Source organism: Chiroxiphia lanceolata, chromosome 1, assembly GCF_009829145.1.
Source record: "Chiroxiphia lanceolata isolate bChiLan1 chromosome 1, bChiLan1.pri, whole genome shotgun sequence".
Taxonomy (NCBI): Eukaryota; Metazoa; Chordata; class Aves; order Passeriformes; family Pipridae; genus Chiroxiphia; species Chiroxiphia lanceolata.
In genome coordinates, this window is record NC_045637.1 from 22697848 (window position 1) to 22710163 (window position 12316).

Sequence of the window (12316 nt, forward strand, 5' to 3'; positions counted from 1 at the left end):
AATTAATTAAAATAAAAAATTAAAAAGATGAATTAAACTTTACAGAAATTATGCTATGTTACAATCTCGTAGTTTCCAATTTTAAAATGAAAAAAAGGACTTCAATTGCAACAGTGATAATAAGAAAAATGTAAACACAGCACAAAAATTAACATCCAAAATTTAAGGTTGAAAACCTCCTTTGTTTAATTCAGCTTTTCAAGTATTCAAAGATACAGGTTTAACCTGTTCAAAAAAGTTGGTATGCCATCTGTGAGTCAAAAGTCCAAATGTTAATTCTTCTGAGAAAAAAATTAGAGATAGCATACAGAACAAAACAAGGATTTCCCCAAGGATTCAAGTCTAAGATTCATGATCCAGATGGGTAACACTGCATGTGCTAAGAGCATAAATATCTTCTATCTGGTTTCATCACCACTCTTACGGGACTCTCAAGGGGTATTAACTACTTCAGAATTACTGTAGGTAGTACAGGATGCAGTACTGTTCCTTTAGGAGAAAAATACTATGTTTATTGTATTATTTAACTGAGAACAGAAATAGGCATATTCTTTTTCTATTTACTTCTTTTTAAACTCAGAGATCCCACTCTTACAAATTTTAGACTTTTCAATCTTTAGTCTAATTAGTCTTTAGTCTTTTACTCTAATTATTTATACTTGCATAATGGAAGAAAGTGCAATAAAAAAACACTCATGAGAATTCTGTGCACATGCTTAGAGGCAAGGACACTTTCACCCACAAGGGCAGTGCAAGCTTCCTTCCTGCTCTCTTCACAAAACAGTCTTAGAGATCAGATTTCAATCCAAATGTAAATCTTGAAACACAGGAAATACAGAAGAGGTGCACATAAAATCTTGGAAAAAGCCAAGAGGCACAACTGTCAGATATAGAAGGAAAAAGAATTGCTACGAAGGATGACTCAAGTAGTTTAATGTAGGCTGCTACTGGCAAGCACAGAAGAAATGGCGAAAGGTCTGACAAAAAAAAAAAAAAAGGTGGAGGGGTAGGACCTGGGTCATGCATAACATTTAGTCTACATAGCCACAAAATTAAGCCACCATTTAGCACACCTCTTGCTCCAGCACACACAGAGGCAACAGTACAAGATGCCAGATAATAGTTTGGACTATAAATTTCGTGGAAGTCATTAAAATAAGACAGCACCATTTTAGTCTACCTGCTCTATGTATATGCTGTGAGATAGAAAACAGAAGGAGGAAGTTATATGTATTTTCTATCACTAAATTAAAACCACAATAATCATTATGAAGAAACATGTAGAAGAGGGAATACATGTTGTATGAAAATAAAAAGCAAATAAGACCAGACAATGTAAATGGACAGAACTATTGAAAACATGGTGCAAAGCAGTACTTTGATGTTTAGAACAAGTTCTGATATATCTATTGTCAATAATGATTTCCAAAGAAAGATGACACATTCTGGTTTTTCTCTTATTTAGTACAAATGTGGCTGCTGCCAGTTTCGAACTTGCTTATGGACAGGTGCTTTGTTGTGTGATATAGTGACAGGCAAAGTCAGAGTACCCGACTGTGTCACAACTCCCAAAATGGTCTTTTTGGATCCTGTTTAACCTCAGTTTAGTCAGGACCACCAGAACTCTTTATGGAACCTATATGAAAGAATGTTAAGAGTACTAAATACTTACCCAGCACAATGAACTGCTTCTAACAAACTGCAAACTGCAGAGATACTTGATAAGGACTACACTTGGGCATTTATATTTGCAAAAAGCAAAGAAATTCATGTTTTTAACACTGCTTCTTAAAAAGTAGAAGTTGTATTTACCTGTGATATTTCCCAACATATCTTTAGTGTGGCAAATCAAATCTTCACTTTCCCCATCTTTGAAGCTGCCTATTTCTCCATAATACAGAGCAATCCCAAGTTGCATTATACGTATAAACATAGGAAGCTGCTGATCAGAGATTGAAAGTTTCAAACTTTCAACTAATGTGTGAATCTATAATATGAAAGAGAACAAAAGCAAATAATAACAAAGCTCTGTGATCAGTAAGGTTGGCTTTTAAACCATACAACTCCATATCGTTTTGGTATTGGCATTCTGATTTCCAAAACCGAAAGCTGCAGTACAACACAAGGCAAAGAGGTGCAAACAACAACAACAAAAACATACACACTTTGGGTTGCCACACAAGAGACCTTCGGGTTGAAATGTCAAGTGTAACGTATTTTACATATATAAACATTTATTTATTTGGGTTTTTTACAATTGTTGCTGAAAACATTTCTCAAAGGTAAGTGACTTAAGTGCATCTGATTGAACTTTTATTTTCATTTTTCGTAAAAATCTCTGCATGCTAAAAAAACACTATATATACTGGTTTTAATATACAAGGTCCTTCATTTTGATTCTTTCCCACTCCAAACACTGTTGCAAGTGCACGAACCTTTTCTGTGCAGAAGAACAACAGGAAGGATAAGTTAAAAATAACTATCTGGAAGAAACTGTTTGGAAGAAATAAAAAGGATTATTTTGCCAGAAGCCTTTTTAAAGTCACAAAAGGCATATGTCATAGTCGAGAACAGGAACACTAGATAGCATTGTAGGCAATGGAGATAATTATAGAGTAGCTTCATTGAAATTACATTACACTCCATGACGTCTTGTATGGCACTATCCTCCCATCATGATCCTGCTCTTACATGGTCAGTGGAACTCAGCTGCTCCTCAGCTGATTCACTCATCTTCCTAAAACTGGCAGGAAACTATTTATTTCTTCTTGTCAAGTTAGCTTTCTGTCAACACAGTGAGTGGACTTAGATGACTGACAGGTCAGACAAATGTCAGTGCTGCCACAAATAGACGGAGGCAGGACTGACATCGCCAGTGCAAATCAGCTCATCTGTCTCACAGTTGCCTCATCCTGCGATGGTTTTTACAAGAACAGCAGAAAAAAAGCTTTCAACTCTAATCATTCTACATGTGTTTTGTCATTCTCACCCACTTACACTATTTGCATTCTAAAACTGAAAATAGGAGCTTAGTGTTCCTAGTTTAAAAGCATCCAAATACACACCCAAGTATTTAAGAACCATCCTCCTTTGAGAAGTCTTAACTCCAATAAAAGTCATTAAGATTAGTTTGGCCAAAACATTGCAATGGACACAGTAATCAAAATTATGCAGGTTACAAAAATGTTTTAGTGCCTACAAAGAAACCAAGAGAGCACATGTCTTGGAAGTTTTCTCTCAAGACTGAAAATCACATATCCTTTACTAAGTGAATAAGACATAGAATAAAAGATCTCATTATAAAGATCTTCACAGATTTGGAGAAAGATTGAGTGCTGCTGGTTTTTGTCTTGATCTGGGAAACAAACTACTGTCCTTCACTAACCCACCCTGCAGACACACTGAAGCTGCAGTAATATCATTTCCATCAGACACTTTTAAAAAGCTTTAAGCGTCCTTGAATTAATACCACTAATGAAGCTGTTGTATTTACTGATAACAGCTCCTTTTACTTCAACTGTAAGAAAACACAGCTATTTCCACTGATTAGCTAAATATTTTAAAGAGTCTCTTTAAAATGTTGCAACCTGATGACCCACAATGCACAATCTCCATGAATAAAACCATTTAGAAAGTTACCAAATCCAAATTTGCATGGGGCAGCAGATTTGTGGACCTAATTGTTGCATAATGGTATGGCAGTGAAATATTAAAAAAGAATAAAGATTTAAAAATAATTATCTTTAGATATTATTCTATGGATCATAATAAACAATTATTACTTCACTTAAATATTAATCTAGCATCACATGTCTAATATTTTAACTGTGCACATTTCTGAATATTTTAATAAAGTATTTTACGTTTAAAGATTGAAGAAAAAGGAAGAGAAAAAAAAGAAAAAATGAAAAAAGAAAAGTGTTAAGTAAACTATTTGCAACATAACCAAAACCAAAATCAAAGTGTAAAAAAAAAAAAAAGTTAAGACATTTTTGAACAAACTGACATATGCCTTAAAAAAGGGCACAAGCAATAAATGGCCAACAAAGACGACCAAAAAAGTTTAATACAAATTTAATTAAATTAGCACCATCACTGTGTATTTTAGTATGAGTTTTATTTTAGTCCAATATCCTCTACAAAATTGTAAGTAACAGAATAATAACAATCACCATTTTTACATTTCAAAGTATATGGAAGACTGTCAGCATTTACATTAAAGTGTGCTGTCAGAAACTTGTAATTTGGCCATAAACTTTCGCTCTGCAAACTTAGCATATAGGATAATCATATAATGATTCCTTATTATCACTGGAGTTCACACAGATTCCGAAGTTAAGGCACATAGTTAAAAGTCCTACTATCATTGAATACACAACTACTTCTTTATAAAACTCAAAATAAGCAAAATTCCAAAATTGCTACACATTTCTCTGAATAAAGAAGAAAGTAAATAAAAGAAAAAAAAAAGTTTTTCTTTCCAGTATGAACAATCAGTCTTTGTATAAATCAAGATACACATATGAAAAAAGGAATTTTCTGCAAACATGTGTACCACCAGGCATTCTATGCAACATTTTGTGATTACTCTTAGCTGGATAAATACTCATCTGGTCATTACCATATCCACAAATCTTCAAATTCTCTCAAAGTAACCCAAGGCATAGAGATGTACAGCACACAGAACAAACAGGAGCATTTGGCAAACCAGGTAAGATTAACTCCCAACCTCAAATTCACAGCAGGACTTCCTGAATCATATGAACTAAAAGACTGACACTTCTAAATTATATTCTTGAGAAATGCCCATGAAAACTGATCTCAAAATCTACTATTTTGCAGTGCATACATCCGGAGATTAATTTTTATTGACACTGTATTTTTCCTAATTTAAAAAACTTCTCAGCTAATTAAGTGGGCACCATTGATATTCTTTGAGAGCGGGAAGGAGGAGAGATGAACCTTACATTTGTGACTATTCAGAGTAGAAAAAAAAATAGGAGTGTAAGGTAGCTTAGTCTCCCCATCAACTCAGTGTTTTGTTTCTGCACTGTGGGCTGTAAAGATGTCACCTAGTGTCGGATGTCTGTGTATAGCATCACACCCCCGCTCACGAGGAGCTGTTTGACTCGCTAATCCAGTCCACGTGGTTCACTGCACAGTGTTAATACACTCGAGTTTCTTCTTGTTCGGCAGAGTTTGCGCTACACTTGAAACAATAACTTGAGGCAAAAAATCCTTTCCATCTTATTGCAGACACCTTTGAGAACACAACTGGCTTTTTTTCTTTAACAGATTACCTGCAGACTGCACCTTACAACTGTGCTTTTTTTAAAGTCCAAGGAAAAAAGGAAATATTAGAGAACATAACTTCCTTATTTACACACTGTTACTGTAGATAAACTAATTGCATCATATGAACAAAACACAATTAAAAATTCCTTTAACAAAAACCAACAGCATAAGCTTTTCATACTACTTAAATTTCTAAGTATCTTTTGAAAAATCTCAAAACTCACAAGTGAGAAGCAAAAAATATTATTTTGGATACCTACTTTAATAATAGATGGCATTTTGGAGTTGAGGTTATCATAAGTGAAATGCAGACGAGTTCTGAAGGAGCATTTGTACAGCAGAGGTTCCTGGTAAAATTCAATTTTACCACTAGCATTTCTCTTATCAAGACATACTGTGCAGTCAGAAAAGTTGATCATCTTTCTCAGTACCAGATCAGTGGCTTTTAAAAGAAGTGTATAGGTTAAAAAAATATATTGCATAAGAAAAATTGTGCATACAGGTTCTTAACTAAAAGAAATCAATACAAGATACTTATTTGGTCATTATTTAAATCAGCAGCAAAGTACTTGCTTATATGATTAATGTGTCACAGACTTTTTCTGCTGAACGCGCAAGAAGTGAGGACAAATTAGTTACACCCAATTAAAATTTTCACCCCTTCGCTGTACCTTAGATCTTTCTATAAGAGTACTGTTTCATGCGGAAGCATAAGAGCAATAAATATCGTTCTCGTTATTCTCCCAGAAATAACTTTGCATGTTTTCCCCCAAAGTTTTCTTTTGAACCTTCCCAAACAAACAAGAGCTATTACAGTGATCTTAACATGGAACATATTTTGTAATTTTGTCATATTAATTTATAATTATTTTAGCCAGACCAAAAACAATATGTCCAGGAAAATATTAACTGAATTCCCCAATCTACCCCCCGAAATCGTCCATGTGATCTTAGTACTCTTACTGCACTACAATTCCACTTCTACCAAATGTCAATAAGAGTAGCTAATCACAGAGGTGAATGCTGACAATTCAAGGACTGAAACACTGAAATACTGAAGACCAAAACAAAAATCAGAAGTTGTTTCCTTTTACCCCTGAAAACATGAAGCAAAATGAATCATGTCTTGCAATGGGTAAGCCGTGCTCACTACAGTGCAGCGCGTTTTACTGCCTCTCTAGCCAGCCTGTTTAGAGTTTTAAGATCATCACAAACAAGGGCAATGAAATGCCTTAATATGCTACTGCTTGTTCACAAAAATAGAAACTGCTTGCCTGTGCACTCACCACCAGCAGCAAGCACAGAGTGAAATACCCTCAAAGGACGGCAAGTATGAGCAGAGGACTGCAACACGTCTAATGTAATTATGTGTGATCATACAAGTATGCATTAAGAATCAATCTATATTAGCACAATTGGCTTTTCAGAATCAAGGTAAGGACCAGGGAAAAACTGATTAAAAATGAAAACAGGCAGAAATTATTTTACTTCTGATATAAAGAGTCGTTTTTATGAGACTTGCAAATTTCTATATGAATTTAAGAGTGCCTCCACAGGGATACATAAAATCAAAAACTATCTGCTCACCAGAAATGTCCATAAATGCTCGATCCCAAAACTCATCCACTGTATAGCATTCTGCAGAAGTGATATTGACTGAGAGAACAATATCGTCCTCCACATACTTTAATATGAGATTGTTGATCACGATGTTGACATTGTTTACAACACGCCTAATCAAACTCTGAACATAACCTATAAAATAAAGCAAATTATTGGGAGTGATAAGGAAGACATGATACCAAACTCATTTAGTAATAAATTCAATTATTTCCATATATTCATTATTTTCAACCTGTACTCTTTTTTAAAAGTCAAAATTTATACAAACTAAGTAACATTGTCTTTTATTTATCAAAAAAATCGCACAACTTAAAACTCTTTAATATTCTGCGCAGTTGTTAAGTCAACCAGCATCCTAGAAATGCAAGACAGTATAAAAAAGTTGTAAATACTGTGAATACAATAGAGCATAAGAGACTAGTTAACTTCCAAACTGATTAAGAAAATAGAACACTATGGATTATTGTAGACAAAGAATTGTAATGGCAACTACTTTTTTACTTGAAAGATATTTAGAAATAGGTTTGGGAAAGTGAACACCAGTTGCTCCATTGCTTTTCACGTTATGTGTATCTGCTCCCTCACATTTTTTACAAGTTGCCTAAACATTAATATGCCTACTACTTTTTCCCCTTCTAAAAGCTGATACATCCACATCTTGTTCAGTAATACCCCTGGGAGCTATATCAAAACCAATTTCTGTCAACAACGCCACTAGTAAGCACCTGCACTGAAGCCTCTTGGGAACAAAGCCATTTACATTTTTTCAGACATAATGTGATTGGAAAAATAGTCTCACCTGGGAATTCACAGGGTGTAGTATACACTCATATTTTACCAACATCATAAAGAAATAAACGCTACCCATATTTTTCTCTTTTATGTATACTGAATCTAAGTATGGAGATAACTAATTTGCGCTGGAAAAAAGTGAGTCTTAAAATTTCTATGTTTATAACATTACCTGCATCTAAAATACATTTAATACACACTACAGAGTTCTAGTTTGGTAACTATACCGAAAAAACCCAGTTAATTATACAGGTTTAAATCTCACAGGCTTCAAGGGCAGTTTTCTGAAACTTGCATTAAATATGACTCATTTGTATCAAGAATTTTAACTCAAATAAAAAACTAAATTGAACTAATTGAATCAAAATATTGTGAAGTAGGTAGGAAAAGACTGAAGTTGCTACTTCCATTCTACTCTGCTTTTTGTAGTTATTCATTGTTTTCACACTCAAATATTACTTTTCACCTCAGAGTATATGATAATGTTTTCAAGTTATATGAATTCAGAAAACCAGATGTATTATTTCAATAATTAAGAGGCATAAGAGACCCATATTCATCACTAGAGTGATGTAAACTGACCTGTATATAAGTAGAAGCCAGCGCAAAGCATTTAGTTCCTTTTCTTAATTTCACCATAGAAATATTTTGCAGACAATTTAACTAGCAACTATAAAATTATAACCAGGTATTTAATTATGATTTTAAAGCAAGCTACTAATTTCATTGAAGAAAGTAAAGTTATCCCTCCACGGGCCCAAAGTTTTTTCAATATTTTGCTTTCAAGGGTCTTTCAAAGTCAATCTAATATACATTTTCCTGATGGGGATGACAAAAGCACTACAAACCCAGCATCACAGAAGGAAAAAAAGCAAATTCTTAAATACCTTCCAGTCTTTTAAGAAACTGCAATCCTTCCTATTAAAAAAAAATTAATAAAAACATCAGCAAGCTCATGTATAATAAGGAGTTTGTTGGGTTTGGGTTTTTTTGGTTTTGATTTGTTTTTTTTTTTTAAAGGGCTTTGTTTTAAATACAAGTGGGAAAAATGCAAGTAGAGGCTGCTTGTTACTCCTGTAATTCTTAAAAATAAGATTATGAGCAACTTTGCACTAAAATATAGGTTTTCTACAGTAAGTGACTGAAAACACCAGAAAATCTGTACGGCTAAATTCTTTTCTGAAGTGTCATACGAAATCCACAAGTATGTTTTTTACAAATTATCCAGAACCCAGGAGGCTGCACTGTGCACTAAGAGCTAGAAATGCAGTTTCAGATCCAACATTCCAAAAACATTGTAGCTCTATAGTCAGAGAGTCGATATCATCAGACTGGTCACTTCTAAATAACTTAAGTTTAGCAGTGGTCTATTGTTACCAAAGCTACATTTTTAGCTAAGCTCTGCCTAGCTTCATCTCTGAGAATACTGTAGAACTAAAGGGCTCAAAATCTTACTAAAATGCAGGATGTGCACATTGAAGCTTAGGAGTTTTTACCACATAAGCTCTATACTAAACAGTGTTATTTGTCCACACAAAACCAAAGCCAACTGTACTTAGAGAACTTTGTCAGACAGGAATTAATGTACAAAAATCCTAAAAATGTCACTGGGGGTAATATAATCATGGAATTTTTGGCAAGCCTTTGACTTCTGTGGTTTGCAGGTGTGACCCAAAGAGCCAAATGCCAAGGAGCAGTCAAAACTGAAGCGCTGTCCATGGTAGGAAATAGTGTCCTGCAATTCCAAGCCACTGGAGTTTATTGCATCTCAAAGCCCTAAAAAAGCCCCCAGATCTGTCTCCTCAAGTACCCATTCCAAAGCAAGATGATACCCTGTAGTATACAATATTCTACACACTAAATTTCAATGTCGTCTTTTGATTCAAGTCAAGCATAAATTTTCTGGTAACAAAAGACAGCAAAAAAGCCTAACACAAAACTGTCATGTCATGTCTTTTACTCATCTAAAACTACATGCCCCAAGAAGGCAAAATGCAATTCATTCTAGTACTCTCCAATTTCATTTTTCTGCACAGAACAACAGTTCATATCCAAAGGCAGAGGCAACAGAAATCAGAGACATAATTCCTTAGACATTTTATATCATAAAATATCTCCAAGTTCAACATCCAAACTCCACAAATGGGAAAAAAAATTGGTGAAAATTTCTACCAGTAGATACAAGACTCAATAAAAAACATGAATAAAACAGGCTGAGAGAGTTTGGGTTGTTCAGCGTGGGAAAGAGAAGGGTCCAGGGAGACCTTAAAGCAGCCTTCCAGTACATAAAGGGAGTCTACAAGAGCTGGAGAGGGACTTCTGACAAGTGCATATACTGACAGGACAAGGCATAATGGTTTAAACTGAAAGGGGGCAGGTTCAGATCAGATATTAGGAAGAAACTCTTTACTATGAGTATGGTGAGACACTGAAACAGGTTGCCTAGAGAAGTTTTGTTCAAGGCCAGGTTGGATGGGGCTTTGAGCAACCTGGTCTAGTGGAAGGTGCCCCTGCTCATGGCAGGGGAGTTGGAACTAGATGATCTTTAAGGTCCCTTCTAACTCAAGCCATTTTATGGTACCACCTTGCACTATAAATGAGTTTTGTAAATTTAAGAATTTGTTAAAATGGAAAGAAAGGTTATCAGCATTAAACCATATTTTATTGTGATTTTGTGACTGTTCTATTTTCTAACACACAAGTACTTCACTGACCTTTATGTGATTTATAGGTAGACAAAAATATAATAATCTAACTTAAACACTGAGGGCATCTGAACAAACTTCAGGTATTTTCTACAACTCAAATACAAACCAGCATCTGAAATTATGGATTACCTGGAGGTAAATCAGGGTCAGGAGAAGCAGACTGCTGAACTCGTCGTGGTTTTACTGCTGATTTCATGCTTTCCGTGGTACTGCGATTTGTTGAACTGGAACCACAGCTTTCGTGGTCTTCCTGCTAGAGGAAAAGAAAGCAGCTGTGTCAACCAAACAGAAAGAAAATAAATGTGAGGAAAACAACTTGGTCAAGATTCAGGAACTTCTGTTACTGTTTTTCCATCAATTCAACGCTGTAATACAGAAATTAATACAAAATTAGCTGGACAACATAAAAAAATGTTCATAATTAATACTTTCACTAACTTTTGTTTAAAAAAGAAACCAGTCATTTAAATATTAATTCAGTTAAACACATTTCATCTTGCTGCATTTCTGCTGAAACATTCCTTCAAACAGAGGCTGAGCCTTGCAGACTACTGAAACAAATATGAGAAACTACCTAATTGTCTGAGCTTACATGCCTACTCATGAAACCACCTCAGATGGTTCTAAGACCTCAGTCATGTCCTTCCTAATACCACTAACTGAAGCTGATTCATAAGGCAAAACATTTTTGTAGACTTCTATAATAGTAAAACACGACCCCAGGAAAGATATATGAGCTGAGGGCACCTGCTCATCTTGAGCTTTTATATACTTTATTCTAGTTCAGGAATTCAAAAGCAGAAACATGGTTCATAATTAGAGAATGTGATATAAGCCTTACAAGATTAAGTTCACAGACACAGGAAAACCTTAATTAGCTGAATCAAGGATTTTAAATACACCACTAGTATTCCCATTACATTCCAGAAAGACAGTTTAACTACAGGGCTCAAGTGCAAGAAAGCCAAGAGAGGTAATACAAATATTCTTGTAAATGTATTAAAAGAACGGGCTAAAGAGGATGCAAACACAACTTTTGACCCAAGCCAAATGACTTATTTGATAGATGTAGTCTTTTGCAATGCAAAATGCCTTCTGGGTCATGGCACTACTCAGCTCACACAATGTGTTCACAAAAAGATGGTTTGGGGAACAAATGTCAAGTACCACAGTACTAAACTGTAATATTCTTAAGTCCTCTAAATATAAAAAAGCAAACAGATTAAACTGTGTTGAGTTTTTGTACAGGACAGATCATGTGTTTCCCTGCATGCTGCCTGGTATTTTTAATAATCTCAGAGAAATTACAAAACGGAATCTTCACAGTACTTGCTTTTTGATTTAGGGGTTTTTTTCATTTAAAAAAAAAAGAAAAAACAAAATTAAGTTACATGTAATGATACATTTTAAACACAAGTCTACAACTTCAAAAGTAATTGAAGAGATTTTTTTTTTCCCCTTCCACTCCGTATTTAGAACAACAAAACACAGAAATTCTCTGATAAAGTGGAAATACCATTTCACTAAGAAAAAGAAAAAAGAGCAATACAATCTTAGTCTCAGAAAAAAACAAGATGAAGATAGAAGCTTGAATTTATTTGGAGCAATTACATAAGACAGACATATTCACATATTAGAAGGGTAGATGATAGTTTCTAAAAGAAGGATGAGCTACCATAAAGAATTTGAGATTTTCCAGTTATTAATAAATATAGAATTGAAACAAGCTGTTTGATGTTTTTTAATTTATCGTTATTTGGCCATTGAAGTCATACAGGACTGTCTCATTCCAATGCATAAAAAAATCTAAATGAGCATTTAGCATAAACTCTGTTTATAGGGAATTTGTTTGTTCTGTTGTTTTCTCCTCTCTGATGAACTTCTGGTACTTTTCACCA

General features: G+C 34.5%; 1 protein-coding gene across 1 annotated transcript in view; it reads right to left on the reverse strand.

Moving 5' to 3' along the window:
* The window catches only part of VPS13B (vacuolar protein sorting 13 homolog B), a 424599-nt gene that overhangs the window by 372822 nt on the left and 39461 nt on the right, over positions 1–12316 (reverse strand). Inside the window, 4 exon segments of the mRNA XM_032708140.1 lie at positions 1813–1987; positions 5556–5737; positions 6883–7050; positions 10548–10668. Of these exon segments, the coding sequence (XP_032564031.1) occupies positions 1813–1987; positions 5556–5737; positions 6883–7050; positions 10548–10668 (646 nt within the window).